At 51.1% G+C, this 22,031-nt stretch overlaps 1 protein-coding gene across 1 annotated transcript in view; it reads left to right on the top strand.

Moving 5' to 3' along the window:
* RENBP (renin binding protein) overlaps nt 1-5,701 on the top strand; it is a 45,505-nt gene extending 39,804 nt beyond the window's left edge. The window contains exons 9-10 of the mRNA XM_063936306.1: nt 3,494-3,581; nt 5,183-5,701. Of these exons, the coding sequence (XP_063792376.1) occupies nt 3,494-3,581; nt 5,183-5,286 (192 nt within the window). The 3' untranslated portion in view covers nt 5,287-5,701. The remainder of the gene's footprint in view (nt 1-3,493; nt 3,582-5,182) is intronic.
* The last annotated feature ends 16,330 nt before the right edge of the window (nt 5,702-22,031 follow it).

Genomic DNA, 22,031 nt, shown 5'->3' with positions numbered 1-22,031 from the left:
TACCCCAGCACTGCCCATCCAGGCAGTCGCTACAGCTGGTCGTAGTATAACACCTGCATGTGTGTATATACTTTTTTGGATATTTTCCATCCTCCTATCTGATGGATCTTTAAGTGCGGCCGTCTCAGGAGAGGGTAACGCCACTTGTTTAGATAAGCGTGTTAGCGCCTTGTCCACCCTAGGAGGTGTTTCCCAGCGCTCCCTAACCTCTGGCGGGAAAGGGTATAATGCCAATAATTTCTTTGAAATTATCAGCTTTTTATCAGGGGCAACCCACGCTTCATTACACACGTCATTTAATTCTTCTGATTCAGGAAAAACTATAGGTAGTTTTTTCATACCCCACATAATACCCTGTTTAGTGGTACCTGTAGTATCAGCTAAATGTAACGCCTCCTTCATTGCCAAAATCATATAACGTGTGGCCCTACTGGAAAATACGGTTGATTCGTCACCGTCACCACTGGAGTCATCGCCTGTGTCTGGGTCTGTGTCGACCGACTGAGGCAAAGGGCGTTTCACAGCCCCTGACGGTGTTTGAGTCGCCTGGACAGGCACTAATTGATTGTCCGGCCGCCTCATGTCGTCAAACGACTGCTTTAGCGTGTTGACACTATCCCGTAGTTCCATAAATAAAGGCATCCATTCCGGTGTCGACTCCCTAGGGGGTGACATCCTCATATTTGGCAATTGCTCCGCCTCCACACCAATATCGTCCTCATACATGTCGACACACACGTACCGACACACAGCAGACACACAGGGAATGCTCCTAACGAAGACAGGACCCACTAGCCCTTTGGGGAGACAGAGGGAGAGTTTGCCAGCACACACCAAAAGCGCTATATATATATCAGGGATAGCCTTATAATAAGTGCTCCCTTATAGCTGCTTTGTTATATCAAAATATCGCCATAAATGTGCCCCCCCCTCTCTGTTTTACCCTGTTTCTGTAGTGCAGTGCAGGGGAGAGACTTGGGAGCCGTCCTGACCAGCGGAGCTGTGAGAGGAAATGGCGCCGTGTGCTGAGGAGATAGGCCCCGCCCCTTTTCTGGCGGGCTCGTCTCCCGCTATTTAGAAAAATTAGGCAGGGGTTAAATATCTCCATATAGCCTCTAGGGCTATATGTGAGGTATTTTTAGCCTTTATAGGTAATCATTTTGCCTCCCAGGGCGCCCCCCTCCCAGCGCCCTGCACCCTCAGTGACTGCCGTGTGAAGTGTGCTGAGAGGAAAATGGCGCACAGCTGCAGTGCTGTGCGCTACCTTTTGAAGACTGCAGGAGTCTTCAGCCGCCGATTCTGGACCTCTTCTGACTTCAGCATCTGCAAGGGGGCCGGCGGCGTGGCTCCGGTGACCATCCAGGCTGTACCTGTGATCGTCCCTCTGGAGCTTGATGTCCAGTAGCCAAGAAGCCAATCCATCCTGCACGCAGGTGAGTTGACTCCTTCTCCCCTCAGTCCCTCGCTGCAGTGATCCTGTTGCCAGCAGGAATCACTGTAAAATAAAAAACCTAGCTAAACTTTTTCTAAGCAGCTCTTTAGGAGAGCCACCTAGATTGCACCCTTCTCGGCCGGGCACAAAAATCTAACTGGAGTCTGGAGGAGGGTCATAGGGGGAGGAGCCAGTGCACACCACCTGATCGGAAAAAGCTTTACTTTTTGTGCCCTGTCTCCTGCGGAGCCGCTATTCCCCATGGTCCTTTCAGGAACCCCAGCATCCACTAGGACGATAGAGAAATATATACATACATATATACATACAGGTATAGGTTTTCTGAATGCATCACATTATCATGTAAATGTTTACCCAGTCAGATTTGTTGGTGCCGACAAGGCTACCCACACACCTCTGTATGTCCCATATAGTTTTCTCTTGTGAAGAAAATATATATACATCTACTGACCTGTCGATACTTATTTACATGAACCAAGTACCATCAGGCGTCAGTGGTGCCGACTGAGACATTTTTAACAGAGTACTCAGCCGTAGACATGCCGACACACATGTACGAAACAACCACCAACATTACACTGATTATTTTATGTCAGGGAATCACATAAGCCGTTTTTCAGCTCTATAATACCATGTTCTTTATATAATGTGCTTTTCTTTTACATATAACACACTAAACTACTATGCCCCCCCTGTTTTTCACTGTGATATGATCTGCAGTGCTTTAGGCAGGGCAAGCGTCTCTGTGAGGAGAAAATGGTGCTGTGTAGAGCTGTGAGGGCTAAGCCCCGCCCCCATAATGGCGCGCTTCAGCCCCACTATTTTTTAAGCTTTTTATCCTGGCGGGGGTTTGTATACAGTGCCTATGCACTGTATACTTCTTGTGCCAGCCTTATATTGAGGTTTTATTGCTGCCCAGGGCGCCCCCCCCCCCCTGCGCCCATGTAGTGCCTGTTTGTGCGGGAGCAATGGCGCGCAGCGCTATCGCTGCGCGGTACCTCAGGAAGACTGAAGTCTTCTGCCGCCTTCACTGAAGTCTTCTTTGCTTCGGTTACTCACCTGTCTTCTTTCTTCTGGCTCTGGGAGTGAGCTGCAAGGCGACCCAAGCGATCAGATCCAGTAGCCTAAGAAGCAGAGCCTTTCAACTCACAGAAGTAGGCCTGCTTCTCTCCCCTCACTCCCAAGAAGCAGGGAGCCTGTTGCCAGCAGTGCTACCTGAAAAAAAAAAAAAAAAAAACCTAACAAAGGTCTTTTTTTAGAGAAACTCTGTAGAGCTCCCCTAGTGTGTGACCAGTCTCCTCTGGGCACAGAATCTAACTGGAGTCTGGAGGAGGGGCATAGAGGGAGGAGCCAGTTCACACCCATTTAAAGTCTTAAAGTGCCCATGTCTCCTGCGGCGCCCGTCTATACCCCATGGTCCTTTTGGAGTCCCCAGCATCCTCTAGGACGTATGAGAAATATTATATCCCTCAGAAATATGGTGACTATATATAGTCTTTATATGGCAAGCAGTTTGTCTTTAAACAGGAACACTAGTGTTTGAATAATCTTTTCTGGATTTCTACTTCCTCCTGCTACAGGAAAGAACAATGTGCTTGATCATAGATAGCAGACACACTGCCACCCACAGTCCATCTTCACCAAGTTATATACTGTGGTCAAAGTGGGGCTGTATACAGAGCAAATTGTGCCGTGCAAAGTGTCCGTCAGTCAGAGCTGTATATAATACAGCATGTGCAATGTATGGGGTCTGTGTAATGTGGATGATATATAGAAAGAATACGAAGCACACATTTTATACAACCAGGTTCATGCAAAGTAGCCCATACAATATGGCTGACCATAAAGGCAACTATATGGCTGGCTAAAGTATCTGTGCAGTGTGGCTAGCAGTTGGGTGTACGCAAATTGTCTCTATAGAAGTGGAGCAGTATATATGCCAAGGAGACAAGTATAATGACCTGGACAGAATAGGTTAGGGGGGGTGGTTTCACCATTGTGTCCTATACAAATAACCTAGAATCTACGTATGTGCTTAAGTTTTCAGATCAAGAATATGGAGAGTGGTTTGGTTACTTGAGTCAAGATGGGAAGGTGGCCCTCAGCATAAAAGGAGGTCCATTTAAAGGTCAGTCTAACATCACATCTGTCAGTAACTGGGTCTGAGGACGTGGTGTGGATGATAAATCACCATGTGTAATACTACAGTAATAATGTGCCATGCTGTTTTGTAGGATACTCCCTAGACGACAAACCTGGTACAGATCTATCTATTGAGAATTATAGCTAAGAATTGTGTAGCGTACCCAAATAGTTGGGTATCAGTTTATGGGAATTGGGCATCCTGGGTCTCACAATGTCGCTGGATTAGGACCAGTCAGGTCTTCTATATCCAAGTGGGGTAGAACCACAGTTTGCAGAAGTCTCCCTTGTGTCTGGGCCCCGAGAGGAAGAGAGGGGGCCTATACTGGAGCCCCCATATTCTCCACAAGCTGCTTACTAGAGACGGCAGAGGTTTCATGCATCCTTTCCAGATATTCTGGTATCGCCCTACACATACAATGATAGTGATGTCCATGCAAAGCTATGGACACAGACATATTGGAGATTCTCAGTTATAGAGGAGATTCTGGACAACCTGGAAAAGGAAAGTGGAGAATTGACAATCTGGCTCTATGCACACATGCCGTTAACTTTATGTTGATTGCTAATATTAATTTATTTATTTTTATTTATTATTGTACATTAGTTACCATGTGACCACCAAATGTGAATGTATTTAAAGAGGGGCTGAGATTCTGCCACGGCCAGAACAAACAGCTCAAATTGCTTAGCACGGCTTGCTGTGACTCCACTGCCATGTGTTTTGAGTACTGTATATCAATCTGCAGCCAGCATAGAGCATTTCTGTTTCCTGGGACAGCTGCTACACCGTCACACAGGCTCTTGGTTTGCAATGCTACAAGACAGAGATGCACCACCCTCTTAAACTAAGGCTGCATGATTTAAGTCGGGCATGAATAACCTGTGACTCTCCAGGTGTTGTGCACTACAAGCGTCTGATTGTCCAGGCTTCATTTAAAGGAAGGAATGCACCACCTTTTGGAGATATGTACATACATATAAACAAATGGGATGTAGTCAGCATACTGATTGACGGGGTCCCGGCGCTGGAATCCCATCCGCACCAGGAACACCGGCATCAAAATCTAGACATGACTCGAGATCCTGGTTTAGCCATTAAAAGGGGGGTTGGGGTTTAGTGATGGGAAGGTTAGGTACTGAAGGGGGGGGGGGGGGGGTTAGGTATAGGAAGGGAGGTTAGGGTTAGACACTTAGCGGGGAGGGTTAGGTATTGGCAGCGGGGAAGGGAGGGTTAGGGTCAGACACTTAGCGGGGAGGGTTAGGTTTAGGCAGCGGGGAGGGGAGGTTAGGGTTAGACACCCAAAAGGGGGGGTTAGAGTAGGGAAAAGGTGAGGGTTAGGGGGTTTAATGGGGGGCTGTCGGGATTCTGATGGATGGGATGTTGTTGTCGGTATACTGACAGTCGGCATCCCGTCCATCGACAAATCACACTGAACCCAAACATTAGTTCTTTCATGAACCTTATTTATTTATCTCCAGACATCCAAGCTCCCATACATATTACTATACAGAAGAGCCTTTGCTTGCTCTGTAACTCTGTCCACTGTGTCCAGATGTCTGTCACTTGGTTACTCTTCTTTCCAGGATGTTTCCATGTCCCGCGGTGCCTATATATGTGTGAGGAACTTCTGTCCAAGCTCTTGGAGGAGGAAGAAGAAGACAGACAGGCTGCAGATGTATCACCTTAGGTCACTGGAAGCTGCAGGAAGCACTCCCGGATCAGCGATGGGGATGAGTCCCTGCTGAATCGCCTCCAATCAGCTGTGAACAAGTTCATTGATCAACTTCACTAAAATAATTACTTTATGGTTTAATACAGCTAAATGTAACTCTGTACTACTTGTGCTAGGAATTATAATGCTACTTACGTATTTAAAGTTGACCTCCCCTATGCGCAAATGCACTAAACCTTGGAGAGTTATAAAGTAGAGAGAGAGAGAAAGTACCACCCAATCAGCTCTTAGCTGTCATTTTTCAAACACAGCCTGTAACTTGCCAGTTAGGAGCTGATTGGCTGGCTTATACTCCGTGTATAATTTGTCTGCTATTTTGATAGAAATAATTCCATCTCACTAATGATAATAAACAATTATTATTATTTTATTTTTTAAGAAATGGTCAACTTTTTATGAGCAGAATAACTGGCACTAGAGGCTGGACACTTTGGAAGGGAGTGGGATCTGATCCATCCTACAGACTGCATGTGATGGTACAGTAAGACAGGATAAGACTGGATTATTTATTTATTTTTGCCTGGCGCAGACACCTTCTACATTGCATAACCTCTTCCCCACTAAGCAGTATCATCACACTGCACCAGAAGAGCATGTGAGATCAGAGAAGGAGGGGGGAGGGTGCATGCTGTGTGCACCCCCCCTTTGCAGGAAAAAGCTGCATCTGTCAATGTTACCTTATTAAAGCACAGTCAGGAATAGTAAGGCAGGCCCATTTGTGTACCAATGTGCTACAAAGTTGTTATCTGTTTTTGGCTGCTTGCATAGCTCCTAGAAAATCTGAATAATTCCAAGTTGTACAAACACCATTCACAGTTACATAGCAGTCAACACCTTCCATCTAGCTGCCCCTTACTTGGTACTCACCCCTCACCCGGTCCTTTAGCCAGGAATTAAATACAGGGGATACTGTACCCCGGGCCCTGCTCTGTCAGGGGACTTCCCAGCCGGAGCACAATGACATCACAAGCTCTCCCTCTTGTGCAGCAGCAGGACCAGACAACCAGAATGCGAGCAGGACAGTATGCAGAGCAGGCAGAGACACCGGAATATCAGGTGTCATGAGCTTTCTATGGAGATTCCCGACTAGAGGGGAGATAGGAGCGGGAATAGAGCTGTAAGTGACCCAGGGATCCCAACTTCTCCGCAGCCGCTGACTGTGAGCGGAACTCACACTACCCGCCTCACAGGCTAGCGGCTGCTGCAGAGTTCAGGGGGACATGCTGAGCACTGGCAGCTGCTCTCGCTCCCCCTCCCACCCGCGGCATCCACCCGTCACTTACTTACCCGCGGTCGCGGGTGAAAAGGGGGCGTGGCTTTGCGGAAGGGGGCGTGGCTTCACGTCCCGACCCCCGTTTTCGGCACAACTCGCCCCCCCCTCCCACCCGCGGCAACCACCCGCATCTGCCCCCCACCCGCGGCATCCACCCGTCACTTACCCGCGGTCGAAAAGGGGGCGTGGCTTCGCGGAAGGCGGCGTAGCCTCGCGTCCCGACCCCCGTTTTCGGCACATTGTGGGTCGGGGCATACGGCCTTCACCCGGACACTGCTGAATCTGCAGTGCTGGCTTCTGCACTGTGACAGGAGCCGGCACTTTGGTGTCACCCCTCAGAGGGTAACACCCGGGTGCGGGCCGCACCCCCCGCACCCACGTTGTGGCGCCACTGCTCCCGCCCCCACCCGTAGCACAAACACCCGCCGCATCCACCCGCGGCACTCCCGTCCCCTCCCCCACCCAGAGCACAAACACCCGCGCCACCCACCCGCGGAACTCCCGCCCCCTCCCCCACCCGTAGCACCAACACCCGAGGCAACCAAACGCATTCGCCCCCCACCCGCGGCACTCCCACCCGCACCACCAACACCCGCGCCACCTACCCGCGACACCCACCGCATCCACCCACCACCCGTGGCACTCCACCCCCTCCCCCACCCGCAGCTCCAACACCCGCACCACCCGTGGCACTCTGCCCCCTCCCCCACCCACAGCACGAACACCCGCTGGCCCCCCCTGCAGGAATCCCAAGGCATCCCCCACATCCGCTCCCACCCGCGGCACTCACGCCCCCACCCGTAGCTCCAACACCTGCAGCACCCCCCGCCCCTCCCCCACCCGCTGCAACCCTGCCCCTCCCCCATACCCACCTCTCCCCCCTGCTGCACCCTTCACCCAACCCGCACCACCACCGCAACTGCCCCATCCTGCACCCACCCCTCCTGCACCCTCCCCCACCCGCACCACCGCCCCAACCCTCGGAACCCCAGCAGCTGCCTCCCACCACCCAACTGCACCACCACTGCTCCAGCCCCTGCCCCCCTCCGCACCTGTCCCTCCACCCCCAGCACCCCCCCTCCCCCATCCACGGCACTCCCACACCAGCTTCTCCCACAGCCCTCCCACACCCACATCACCCCTGCTCCCAACCCCCCACCCATTGCACCCCTGCCCCTCTCCTACGCACAGCACCCCTGCTCCCGCACCCCCACCCCTCCCCTACCTGTAGCACCTGCCCCTGCAACCGTGGCACTCTCAAACCCACCACCCCCCCCAAATGCACCACACCGGCAAACCGCCCCCTCCCCCACCCGTGACAACCCCCCACTCCACCCCAATACCCACCTCTCCCCCGCTACACCCCTGCATCCTCCACTCCACCCGCACCACCACCGCATCTGCCCCTCCTGCACCCATCCCTCCCCCATACGCAACACTTCTGCTCCTGCACCCCCTCTTCCACCCCCCATCCGCACCACCACTGCACCCGCCACTGTACCCCACCTGTCCACCACCCATGGCACAACGCCCCCACGCCCAGAACCCCCCCCCCCCCCCTACCCACGGCACTCCCACACCAGCTTCTCCCACAGCCCCCCCAACCCTCCCAAACCCACATCACCCCTGCTCCCAACTCCCCACCCATGGCACCCCGACCCTTCACTACACACAGCACCCCTGCTCCTGCGCCCCCACCCCTCCCCTACCTGCAGCACCCGCCCCTGCAACCATAGCACCCTCACACCCACCCACCCGCAACCGCACCACCCCGGAAAACTGCCCCCTCCCCCACCCGCGGCACCCCCCGCCCCTCCACCACTCTACCCCTATACCCACCTCTCCCCCGCTACACCCCTCCACCCCACCCGCACCACCACCGCATCTGCCCCTCCTGCACCCGCCGCTCCCCCATCCGCAACACCCCTGATCCCGCACCCCCTCCCCCACCCGCGCCAACCCTTGGAAACCCCCGCAGCCGCTTCCCACACCCCAAACGCAGCACTACTGCACCCGTCCCTGCCCCCCGCACCTGTCCCCACACCCATGGCACCACACTCCCACCCGCAGCCCCCCATCCCCCACCCACGGCACTCCCACACCAGCTTCTCCCACAACCCCTCCCACACCCATATCACCCCTGCTCCTAACCCTCCACCCATGGCAACCCGCCCCTCCCCAACGCACAGGACCCCTGCTCCCGCACCCCACGCCCCTCCCCTTCCTGCAGCACCACCAGCCCCCGCAACCGTGGCACCCTCACACCCACCTCCCACCCAACCGCACCACCCCGCCAAATGGCCCCCACGCACCTGCCCCTCCACCACCCGCAACACCACCACAGCCGGCCCTCCCCAACTGCGTTAACCCCGCACCAGCCCCTCACCCACCCACAGCGCCCTCTGATCCCCTCCCCCATCCGCCCCATCCCCGCCTCTCCCCTGCCCGTGGCACATCCGGACCACCACCACACCCCCACAGCCACCACTCCCCCACCCACAGCACCTCCCCCACCCCCATCATCTACAGACACCTCCCCCACCCCCAGCACTTCTACAAACCATCACCCAACCTCCCCCTCTGCAACCCCACCTCCCCCTACATCGCCCCTCCCCCACACACAGCACCTCCAGACCCCTCCTTCATCCACAGCCTCCTGCACCTGCCCCTCCACCACCAGCATCTACAGACCCCATCCACACCCCCTCCCGCCCCCCCCCCCACCCCACCCGCAGCATCCTCACACCCGCCCCTTCCCCACCGCCGCACCCCCTCCCCTTCCCCTCCCCACCGCAGCTGCACCAACCGCCCTACCCCAACTGCGGGATACCTGCACCGGCACCCTCCCCCACCCACTGCAGCAGCACACCTGGCCCACCACAACCGCCGTAACCCCACACCCACCACTCACTCATCCACAGCGCCCACGGACCCCCTCCCCCATCCGTGCCATCCCCGCACCCGCCCCTCCCCTAGCTACCGCACATCCACATCACCTACCCCATCCAGATCACGTACCCCACCCGCAACACCCCCGCCACTCCCACAACCACAGCACCTACCCGCCCGCATTATCTACAGGCACCCTCCACATCTGCGGACCTCCCACACCTGCACCTCCCCCACCCGCAACACCTCTGGACCACCACCCGAACCACCTCCGGACTCCCTCCCCCATTCACAGCTCCCCTGCATCCACCCCTCCCCCATCCACAACATCTACATCCCCCATCTGTGCCATCCCACACCTCCCCCACCCACAGCACTTCTGAAACCCATCACCTAAGCTCACCCCCCCTGCACCTCCAAACGCACACCCCTACATCGCTCCTCCCACACACACATCACCTCCATACCCCCTCCTTCATCCACAGTCCCCCGCACCCACCCCTCCCCCACCAACAGCAACTACACTCCCCATCCGCGCCCCCTCTACACCTCCCCCTCCCACAGGACCTCTGCACCCTTTACGCCATCCATGCCCCTGCACCCACCCCTCCGCCACCCACAACACCTCTGGACCCCCTCCCACACCCAACCCTCCACCACACGTAGCACCTCGGACACCATCCACAGCCGCTACAAGCGATTCCCTTAATCGGGCTGATCAGCCGCACGGATAGGAACCTCACTGAACCCACCCCCTTTCCAAACCCCCCAAACTTTTGTGAGTATAGTTGCTACCAATGGACATTGGATTAATTAGAAACACTAATACTGTGGCCATTATGTGTATAGCAACACTGCTACCTGTGCCCATTGTGTATAAGTGGCGCTGCTACCTGTGCACACTGTGTGTATAAGCGGCTCTGCTACCTGTGGCCACTATGTGTATAAGCGGCTTTGCTACCTGTGGGTATTGTGTGTATACGCCGCTCTGCTACCTGTGGGTATTGTGTGTACACGTGGCTCTGCTACCTGTGCCCATTGTGTGTATAAGCACCTCTGCTACCTGTGGGCACTGTGTATAAGTGCCTCTGCTACCTGGGGGTATTGTGTGTATAAGCGGCTCAGCTAGCTGTGGGCACTGTGTGTATAAGCGTCTCTGCCCCCTGTGGGTATTGTGTGTATAAGCGGTTCTGCTACATGTGGGTAATGTGTGTACATGTGGCTCTGCTACCTGTGCCCATTGTGTGTATAAGCCCCTCTGCTACCTGTGGGCACTGTGTGTATAAGCGCCTCTGCCCTTGTGGGTATTGTGTGTATAAGCGGTTCTGCTACCTGTGGGTAATGTGTGTATAAGTGGCTCTGCTACCTGTGGGTAATGTGTGTATAAGCGGTTCTGCTACCTGTGGGTATTGTGTGTATAAGCGGCTCTGCTACCTGTGGGCATTGTGTGTGTATAAGCGCCTCTGCTACCTGTGGCCACTGTGTGTATAAGCGCCTCTGCTACCTGTGGGTATTGTGTGTATAAGCGGCTCTGCTACCTGTGGCCATTGTGTGTATAAGCGGCTCTGCTACCTGTGGGTATTGTGTGTATAAGCGCCTCTGCTACCTGTGGGCACTGTGTGTATAAGCCCCTCTGCTACCTGTGGGCACTGTGTGTATAAGCCCCTCTGCTACCTGTGGGCACTGTGTGTATAAGCGCCTCTGTCCCCTGTGGGTATTGTGTGTATAAGCGCCTCTGCTACCTGTGGCCACACCACCTTCGTATCTTATCTACAGTGCATTGCTGTTACTCATGTGTGTATAAGCGGCTCTGCTATCTGTGGGCACTGTGTGTATAAGCGCCTCTGCCCCCTGTGGGTATTGTGTGTATAAGCGGTTCTGCTACCTGTGGGTATTGTGTGTATAAGCGGTTCTGCTACCTGCGGGTATTGTGTGTATAAGCGGCTCTGCTATCTGTGGGCACTGTGTGTATAAGCGCCTCTGCCCCCTGTGGGTATTGTGTGTATAAGCGGTTCTGCTACCTGTGGGTATTGTGTGTATAAGCGGTTCTGCTACCTGCGGGTATTGTGTGTATAAGCGGCTCTGCTATCTGTGGGCACTGTGTGTATAAGCGCCTCTGCCCCCTGTGGGTATTGTGTGTATAAGCGGCTCTGCTACCTGTGGCCACTGTGTGTATAAGTGGCTCTGCTACCTGTGGCCATTGTGTGTATAAGCGGTTCTGCTACCTGTGGGTATTGAGTGTATATGCGCCTCTGCTACCTGTGGGTATTGTGTGTATAAGCGGCTCTGCTACCTGTGGCCACAGCACCTTCGTATCTTATCTACAGTGCATTGCTGTTACTCATCTGGTACTTCATAATGCAGACACTAGCAATATATACTACACTCTACACTATGTTATTCATTGTACCCTGCGGCCACTCTGCACGCCCTCACAAAGGCCTACGCCCCCTTGACAATCGCACGCCCTCCCCCCTTACAATATTTACCCACTGCCATAAAAAAAAAATCAGGTAATACTCCATGTAATAACAATTATAGCACAGCTGAAGCCCGTGCAGGGGATAATGGATCGTAGCCCCTTGCAACGGTATTTTCTCTCTAACCCCTTCCCTCTCTTTATCCTCTCCCTACCACCCTGCCTCTCCCTATCCTTTACCGATCGTACAGCGTGTCTGTACATTCCCTTTCTCCCCCCCTACGCCTCTCTATCTTATCTCAACCGGACACCATTTCTGTATGCCCTCTATACTGCCCTGCGTTTCTGATTCTGTTATCTACCGCCATGCGTATGTTCAAAGGCGTGCAGAGGTTAACGGGGCGTAGCCCCTAACGACGGTGTGAAGAGCGCCCGTAGGGCGCGATGAATCACCTAGTTATATATATATATATATATATATATATATATATATATACACACACACATATGTAATTTATATGTCATTCGCTCAGCAGGGGACCCAAAAATGTGGGATTTTGGATAAGGGATACTCAACCTGTATACACCATTAGTCTACATTTTATATACACAATCCATACATCCCAACATGACCCATTCCAGGAGGGATAAAATGTTCTCTACCTGGACTTCACTCATAATATATTATTGCAGTCATACCTTTCTTATTAATTAAATAGTTCAGGTGATGCCAATCATACATTAATAGGGAAGTCCAGGTAGAGAGCATTGTGTCCCTCCTGGAATGGGTCATGTCGGGAGGTATGCACAATTTAATATACACCTCCCCTTCCCTCAGCCCCCCCCCCGTCTTAAGTGCCCCGGGTCCCCCCCAAGGCTTAATCCAGCCCTGCGCAGTCCCATTATCCCTTGCTCGCTCCAGCTTTACCAACAGTATATGCACCCAAATTACCACTCAAAGGCACAAACATTAAAGCAGAGTACAATATAACAGCAACCATTACTAAGCGTGCTCTAGTTTTTCTAGTGGTAGCTTTAACTCCAGCCAAACCATCTCGTATATAGGACTAGCCACAACAAACAGGCATTACACTGCCACCCAGTGGACAATTAAGAATTAACAGCTACTAAAACAACAATCAACTACTCCCAGGACCAAACTGGGAGACTGAAACCTCTCCCTCCCCGTCTCCCTGGAGAGAGCTGTCACAGGCACCACACGGACAGGGACGTGCACTACAAGCTCCAGAGTGGAAGAGGTTGCTGCATGGATCCAGTCCGGTCCGCCATTGTTCCAGGTTTTACCTGACTAATCTATTTATTGCTTTCCAACCTGTGGTAGAACACTGGTACTTTTTCAAATAATTTAATACAAGAAAGGACGCACCACCAGACAACATCATCATTCGGATCTGGGGCTTTAAGGACAAAATAAATGTATAATAGAAGCTGCCCTGGGGACAAACCACATCAGAATCAGATTTTATTGGCTAGGTGTACTCACGTACACTAGGATTGTTTGCAGTACAGTGCATCGCCAAGCAGCAACATGAATGGGGAATACATAGCATACGTTACAAACATTATACGTATGCGTTCATACTGCACATTACAACGGTATGATAGACTCGACATATTAGACGTAGTATACATTTTAGACTTTTTATATATTGTTTAGCTGGTGGACAGCTAGGGGGAAGAAGCTTTTAATGGATCTGTCAATTATGCTATGTATCCTGCAGGGTAAATCCTGCTTTATATACCGAACCAGAGAAAACCGTTCCTCACTGATTTTATATATAAGTATACAGCTGAATATTAAAGCTAGATATTACTTCCTTATATGCTTTTACCAGTAAACCATAACCGCGTGAATGTTATCACTCAATGTGAGCTATGCTTAATCTGTTTCGTGATTATGGCTTTTTGTAGAGAAAATTAGCTGTGTATAAATGTTCAGCTTTGTGCATATCACATTAATACCTCTCCCGGCTGTCGTTTCCATAAACAGCCTTATCCGGAGTCCACTGCCTGGTGGATAGCAGGTATAATTTCAGGTGTTGTCCGCAAGTGCCGGTGTCTCTGGCCGGCCAGTAGTGGAATGAAGATATCTCACAAAAACTCTTTAGCAGTGCATCCGAAAAACGCGTTTCCCCGCTTGAATATACAGCTCAGCAGCTTCCTCAGTGTCCAATGGACATGTATTAATGTGATATGCACAAAGCTGAACATTTATACACAGCTAATTTTCTCTACAAAAAGCCATAATCACGAAACAGATTAAGCATAGCTCACACTGGCTGAAAACTTAATGGTGTGAGGAAATTCATCTGGAAAGCATAATTTATTGGCTGTATGCGTGTGCCAAAAAAACTGTAACCTGTGTGAAGAATCCAGGTCTGTTAACTGACCGGACAATTATCCATTATAACAACTGAGGAAATATAATCGTTAGCTGGACAATTGCATTGAGTGATAACATTCACGCGGTTATGGTTTACTGGTAAAAGCATATAAGGAAGTAATATCTAGCTTTAATATTCAGCTGTATACTTATATATAAAATCAGTGAGGAACGGTTTTCTCTGGTTCGGTATATAAAGCAGGATTTACCCTGCAGGATACATAGCATAATTGACATATACTGTAATTGTTTTTACATGATATAGATACGTGAGATGTATTTTAATATGTGATATTAAATCAATAATTTTTTAGTGTAAAAGTGCCAGCGCTGTTCTTTCTTGTGTGTTTTTCATTCTGTATTTTTGGGCTGGGAACCAAGCCTTTGAACGTAGCGGCAGGCACTTTCACAGTAACAATAGCGCCAGACTATCTTCATTTTAATTTTAATGGATCTGGTCGACTTTGCGGGAATGGACCTGTAGCGTCTGCCTGATGGAAGCGGTTCAAACAGTTTGTGACCTGGGTGCTGCATATCTGCCACGATTTTCTCCGCTCGCCTCCTGACCCTTGACTGATATAATTCCTGGACAGGAGGGAGTCGGCACCAACGATCTTTTCAGCTGTCCTCACCACCCTTTGCAGCCTCCCTCTGTCACTCTCATTGGCAGCTCCATACCAGACTGTGATCGAAGAACATAGGACCAATTCTACCATCGCAGTGTAGAGGATGAGCAGCAGCTTTTGCGGGATGTTGAATTTGCTGAGTTGCCTCAGAAAGAACATCCGCTGCTGGGCCTTCTTTACGACATTGCTTATGTTGGGTCCCCATTTGAGGTCTCAGGAAATTTTGGACCCTAGGAATTTGAAGGAGTCGACCCACGAAACCACCCTGTCAGCTACTACGAGTGGTTGCATGGCATTAGGTTTGCTCAAGGACTCTCAACAAACAAATGAGAGAAAATAAGATTTTACTTACCGATAATTCTATTTCTCGTAGTCCGTAGTGGATGCTGGGACTCCGTCAGGACCATGGGGATTAGCGGCTCCGCAGGAGACAGGGCACAAAAATAAAAGCTTTAGGACTAGGTGGTGTGCACTGGCTCCTCCCCCTATGACCCTCCTCCAAGCCTCAGTTAGGATACTGTGCCCGGATGAGCGTACACAATAAGGAAGGATTTTGAATCCCGGGTAAGACTCATACCAGCCACACCAATCACACCGTACAACCTGTGATCTGAACCCAGTTAACAGTATGACAAACGTAGGAGCCTCTGAACAGACGGCTCACAACAATAACAACCCGATTTTTTTGTAACAATAACTATGTACAAGTATTGCAGACAATCCGCACTTGGGATGGGCGCCCAGCATCCACTACGGACTACGAGAAATAGATTTATCGGTAAGTAAAATCTTATTTTCTCTGACGTCCTAGTGGATGCTGGGACTCCGTCAGGACCATGGGGATTATACCAAAGCTCCCAAACGGGCGGGAGAGTGCGGATGACTCTGCAGCACCGAATGAGAGAACTCCAGGTCCTCTTTAGCCAGGGTATCAAATTTGTAGAATTTTACAAACGTGTTCTCCCCCGACCACGTAGCTGCTCGGCAGAGTTGTAATGCCGAGACCCCTCGGGCAGCCGCCCAAGATGAGCCCACCTTCCTTGTGGAATGGGCCTTGATAGATTTAGGCTGTGGCAGGCCTGCCACAGAATGTGCAAGTTGAATTGTGCTACAAATCCAACGAGCAATCGTCTGCTTAGAAGCAGGAGCACCCAGCTTGTTGGGTGCATACAGTATAAACAGCGAGTCAGATTTTCTGACTCCAGCCGTCCTTGAAATATATATTTTCAATGCCCTGACAACGTCCAGCAACTTGGAATCCTCCAAATCGCTAGTAGCCGCAGGCACCACAATAGGCTGGTTCAGGTGAAACGCTGAAACCACCTTAGGCAGAAAGTGAGGACGCGTCCGCAGTTCTGCCCTGTCCGAATGGAAAATCAGATATGGGCTTTTATACGATAAAGCCGCCAATTCTGACACTCTCCTGGCTGAAGCCAGGGCCAGTAGCATGGTTACTTTCCATGTAAGATATTTCAAATCCACCGATTTGAGTGGCTCAAACCAATGGGATTTGAGAAAATCCAAAACTACATTAAGATCCCACGGAGCCACTGGAGGCACAACCGGGGGCTGTATATGTAGTACTCCTTTTACAAAAGTCTGGACTTCAGGAACTGAAGCCAATTCTTTCTGGAAGAAAATCGACAGGGCCGAAATTTGAACCTTAATGGACCCTAATTTGAGGCCCATAGACAATCCTGTTTGCAGGAAATGTAGGAATCGACCCAGTTGAAATTCCTCCGTCGGGGCCTTCCTGGCCTCACACCACGCAACATATTTTCTCCAAATGCGGTGATAATGTTGTGCAGTCACCTCCTTCCTGGCTTTTACCAGGGTAGGGATGACCTCTTCCGGAATGCCTTTTTCCCTTAGAATTCGGCGTTCAACCGCCATGCCGTCAAACGCAGCCGCGGTAAGTCTTGGAATAGACACGGTCCCTGCTGAAGCAGGTCCCGTCTTAGAGGTAGAGGCCACGGATCTTCCGTGAGCATCTCCTGAAGTTCCGGGTACCAAGTTCTTCTTGGCCAATCCGGAGCCACGAGTATCGTTCTTACTCCCCTTTGCCGTATAATTCTCAGTACTTTTGGTATGAGAGGCAGAGGAGGAAACACATACACTGACTGGAACACCCACGGTGTTACCAGAGCGTCCACAGCTATTGCCTGAGGGTCTCTTGACCTGGCGCAATATCTGTCCAGTTTTTTGTTGAGGCGGGACGCCATCATATCCACCTTTTGGTTTTTCCCAACGGTTCACAATCATGTGGAAGACTTCTGGATGAAGTCCCCACTCTCCCGGGTGTAGATCGTGTCTGCTGAGGAAGTCCGCTTCCCAGTTGTCCACTCCCGGAATGAACACTGCTGACAGTGCTATCACATGATCTTCCGCCCAGCGAAGAATCCTTGCAGCTTCTGCCATTGCCCTCCTGCTTCTTGTGCCGCCCTGTCTGTTTACGTGGGCGACTGCCGTGATGTTGTCCGACTGGATCAACACCGGCTGACCCTGAAGCAGGGGTTTTGCCAGGCTTAGAGCATTGTAAATCGCTCTTAGCTCCAGTATATTTATGTGAAGAGACATCTCCAGGCTTGACCACACTCCCTGGAAGTTTCTTCCCTGTGTGACCGCTCCCCAGCCTCTCAGACTGGCATCCGTGGTCACCAGGACCCAGTCCTGTATGCCGAATCTGCGGCCCTCTAACAGATGAGCACTCTGCAACCACCACAGAAGAGACACCCTTGTCCGTTTCGTGCTTGTAATCTGCCGAATGGAATCGCTTCGTAAGAAGCCACCATTTTTCCCAGGACTCTTGTGCATTGATGCACAGACACTTTTCCTGGTTTTAGGAGGTTCCTGACAAGTTCGGATAACTCCCTGGCTTTCTCCTCCGGAAGAAACACCTTTTTCTGAACCGTGTCCAGAATCATTCCCAGGAACAGCAGACGTCTCGTCGGGGTCAATTGAGATTTTGGAAAATTCAGAATCCACCCGTGCTGTTGCAGCACTACTTGGGTTAGTGCTACTACGTCCTCCAGCTGTTCTCTGGACCTTGCCCTTATCAGGAGATCGTCCAAGTAAGGGATAATTAATACGCCTTTTCTTCGCAGAAGAAACATCATTTCGGCCATTACCTTGGTAAAGACCCGAGGTGCCGTGGACAATCCAAACGGCAGCGTCTGAAACTGATAATGACAGTTTTGCACCACGAACCTGAGGTACCCTTGATGTGAAGGGCAAATTGGGACATGCAGGTAAGCATCCTTGATGTCCAGGGACACCATAAAGTCCCCTTCTTCCAGATTCGCTATCACTGCTCTGAGTGACTCCCTCTTGAACTTGAATTTTTGTATGTACAGGTTCAAAGATTTCAGATTTAGAATAGGTCTTACCGAGCCGTCCGGCTTCGGTACCACAAATAGTGTGGAATAATACCCCTTTCCCTGTTGTAGGAGGGGTACCTTGACTATCACCTGCTGAGAATACAGCTTGTGAATGGCTTCCAATACCGTCGCCCTGTCTGAGGGAGACGTTGGCAGAGCAGACTTTAGGAACCGGCGAGGGGGAGACTTCTCGAATTCCAACCTGTAACCCTGAGATACTACCTGCAGGATCCAGGGGTCCACCTGTGAGTGAGCCCACTGTGCGCTGAAATTCTTGAGTCGACCCCCCACCGCCCGAGTCCGCTTGTAAAGCCCCAACGTCATGCTGAGGGCTTTGCAGAAGTCGGGGAGGGCTTCTGCTCCTGGGAGGGAGCTGCTTGGTGCACTCTCTTACCCTTTCCTTTGCCTCGGGGCAGATATGACTGTCCTTTTGCCCGCTTGTTCTTATAGGAACGAAAGGACTGCGGCTGAAAAGACGGTGTCTTTTTCTGTTGGGAGGGGACCTGAGGTAAAAAGGTGGATTTCCCGGCTGTTGCCGTGGTTACCAAATCCGATAGACCGACCCCAAATAATTCCTCCCCTTTATACGGCAATACTTCCATATGCCGTTTGGAATCCGCATCACCTGACCACTGTCGCGTCCATAAACTTCTTCTGGCAGATATGGACATCGCACTTACTCTCGATGCCAGAGTGCAAATATCCCTCTGAGCATCTCGCATATAAAGAAAAGCATCCTTTAATTGCTCTATAGTCAATAAAATACTGTCCCTATCCAGGGTATCAATATTTTCAGTCAGGGAATCCGACCAAACCACCCCAGCACTGCACATCCATGCTGAGGCGATGGCTGGTCGCAGTATAACACCAGTATGAGTGTATATACTTTTCAGGGTAGTTTCCAGCCTCCTATCAGCTGGATCCTTGAGGGCGGCCGTTTCTTGTTTTGATAAGCGTGTGAGTGCCTTATCCACCCTAGGGGGTGTTTCCCAGCGCGCCCTAACCTCTGGCGGGAAAGGATATAATGCCAATAACTTCTTTGAAATTAGCAGTTTTCTATCGGGGTTAACCCACGCTTCCTCACACACTTCATTCAATTCCTCTGATTCAGGAAAAACTACAGGTAGTTTTTTCAGACCCCACATAATACCCCTTTTTGTGGTACTTGCAGTATCAGAGATATGCAAAGCCTCCTTCATTGCCGTGATCATATAACGTGTGGCCCTACTGGAAAATACGTTTGTTTCTTCACCGTCGACACTAGATTCGGTGTCCGTGTCTGTGTCGACCGACTGAGGTAAAGGGCGTTTTACAGCCCCTGACGGTGTCTGAGACGCCTGGACAGGTACTAACTGGTTTGCCGGCCGTCTCATGTCGTCAACTGATTTTTGTAACGTGCTGACATTATCACGTAATTCCATAAACAAAGCCATCCATTCCGGTGTCGACTCCCTAGGGGGTGACATCACCATTACCGGCAATTGCTCCGCCTCCACACCAACATCGTCCTCATACATGTCGACACACACGTACCGACACACAGCAGACACACAGGGAATGCTCTTATCGAAGACAGGACCCCACTAGCCCTTTGGGGAGACAGAGGGAGAGTTTGCCAGCACACACCCAAGCGCTATAAATATATAGGAACAACCCTACAGAAGTGTTGTTTCCTTTATAGCAGCTTAATATATCAATATCGGTAAAAAAGTGCCCCCCCTCTCTGTTTTTTTACCCTGTTTCTGTAGTGCAGTGCAGGGGAGAGTCCTGGGAGCCTTCCTCGCAGCGGAGCTGTGCAGGAAAATGGCGCTGTGTGCTGAGGAGATAGGCCCCGCCCCCTATTTCGGCGGGCTCTTCTCCCGGTGTTTGTGAGACCTGGCAGGGGTTAAATACATCCATATAGCCCCAGGGGCTATATGTGATGTATTTTTAGCCAGAACAAGGTATTATCATTGCTGCCCAGGGCGCCCCCCCCCAGCGCCCTGCACCCTCAGTGACCGCTGGTGTGAAGTGTGCTGACAACAATGGCGCACAGCTGCAGTGCTGTGCGCTACCTCATGAAGACTGAAAAGTCTTCTGCCGCCGGTTTCTGGACCTCTTCACTTTTCGGCATCTGCAAGGGGGTCGGCGGCGCGGCTCCGGGACCGGACTCCATGGCTGGGCCTGTGTTCGATCCCTCTGGAGCTAATGGTGTCCAGTAGCCTAAGAAGCCAATCCATCCTGCACGCAGGTGAGTTCACTTCTTCTCCCCTAAGTCCCTCGTTGCAGTGAGCCTGTTGCCAGCAGGACTCACTGAACATAAAAAACCTAATAACTTTTTCTAAGCAGCTCTTTAGGAGAGCCACCTAGATTGCACCCTGCTCGGACGGGCACAAAAACCTAACTGAGGCTTGGAGGAGGGTCATAGGGGGAGGAGCCAGTGCACACCACCTAGTCCTAAAGCTTTTATTTTTGTGCCCTGTCTCCTGCGGAGCCGCTAATCCCCATGGTCCTGACGGAGTCCCAGCATCCACTAGGACGTCAGAGAAATTGGTGTATCCTTAATCTGTCCCTTTGTTACTTGGGTAGCCTATGACCCTGTATTGGCAGCATATGCACCTAGTTTACAAAAGGCATTCTCTTCCATGTGTATGTATGCCTCCAACAGATGCACTTCCTAATAGGTGTATGCAGTACATGCTTATCTGCATTTGTGTCAACTTGCCCTTGAACTGCTTATGAAAAATTCCCCTACACTCCCCATACCCCGTCTTTGATCATAATTTTATGATGCATTGGACTCTGCATTCCTCAATTTCTGAGCATGCTCCAGCATAAATTTCTATAAGATACGCAATGCAAACAGATATAGGTTGAACCATCATCCTGCCCAGACTCTACAATACAATCTCCTGGTCTGAACGCTTACTAGTTACAGCTATGTTGGCCTCCTCGAGAACCCACAAGTGAGAACCTATTGAAGATTAACCTCTCCTAAAATTCCCACAATATCAAGCTGCAATAACAGAGAAGGCCGCGGATTACGTTCTGTTGTTGCTTATTCTACTTATAGGGTTATGTTAGTTCTTCCAACAGCCTGGGAAGCACACACGATTGTGATTCCTGGTAGGATTATCAGAGATACAGCCCATTGTAATAAGCAACAACAAAAAGGTTAAAGCCCTTGAACGTTTTCACAAACAAAACCCTTAAAGATATCCGAGATTGCTCTCAGCCAGAGGTGAGCTCAATAACATCCTGACAAAACTGGGAAACCTGCCCCCACTGGTTACACCAGCGTTACTGTGACATAAATAATACGAGGGTGGCTCAGTCATACCCCTTTACAGACATAGCCTTGTATGTACTGGGTCCGCTTCCTGCTCGGTACCAGGATTATTTCCGGGACTGACCAACGTTGCCTGTAGTGTGAATGCAGTGACCCGGGTATTTAGACACGGTTTGCGCTAAGGGAACAGAGGATTAGGGGGGGCATTGGTGGAAGGTAAGTATACTTACCTTGCCCCTGTCGGGATCCTCACCATTTGGATGCTGCGGTCGGTATTCTGACCGCCGGCATCCCGACCACTGGAATTTTATACCCAAGCCCATTGAAGGAGTGGAGAGAAGACGTATTTATACGGGCGTTAACTGGCTAGCCACAGCCGGATTACGGGCCACATAGGGCCTGGGAGCTGAAAATGATCAAGGGCTTATACTGATAAGAAGAGGA

This window comes from Pseudophryne corroboree, chromosome 8, assembly GCF_028390025.1.
Source record: "Pseudophryne corroboree isolate aPseCor3 chromosome 8, aPseCor3.hap2, whole genome shotgun sequence".
Taxonomy (NCBI): domain Eukaryota; kingdom Metazoa; phylum Chordata; class Amphibia; order Anura; family Myobatrachidae; genus Pseudophryne; species Pseudophryne corroboree.
This window is presented reverse-complemented; position numbering and strand designations above follow the sequence as displayed.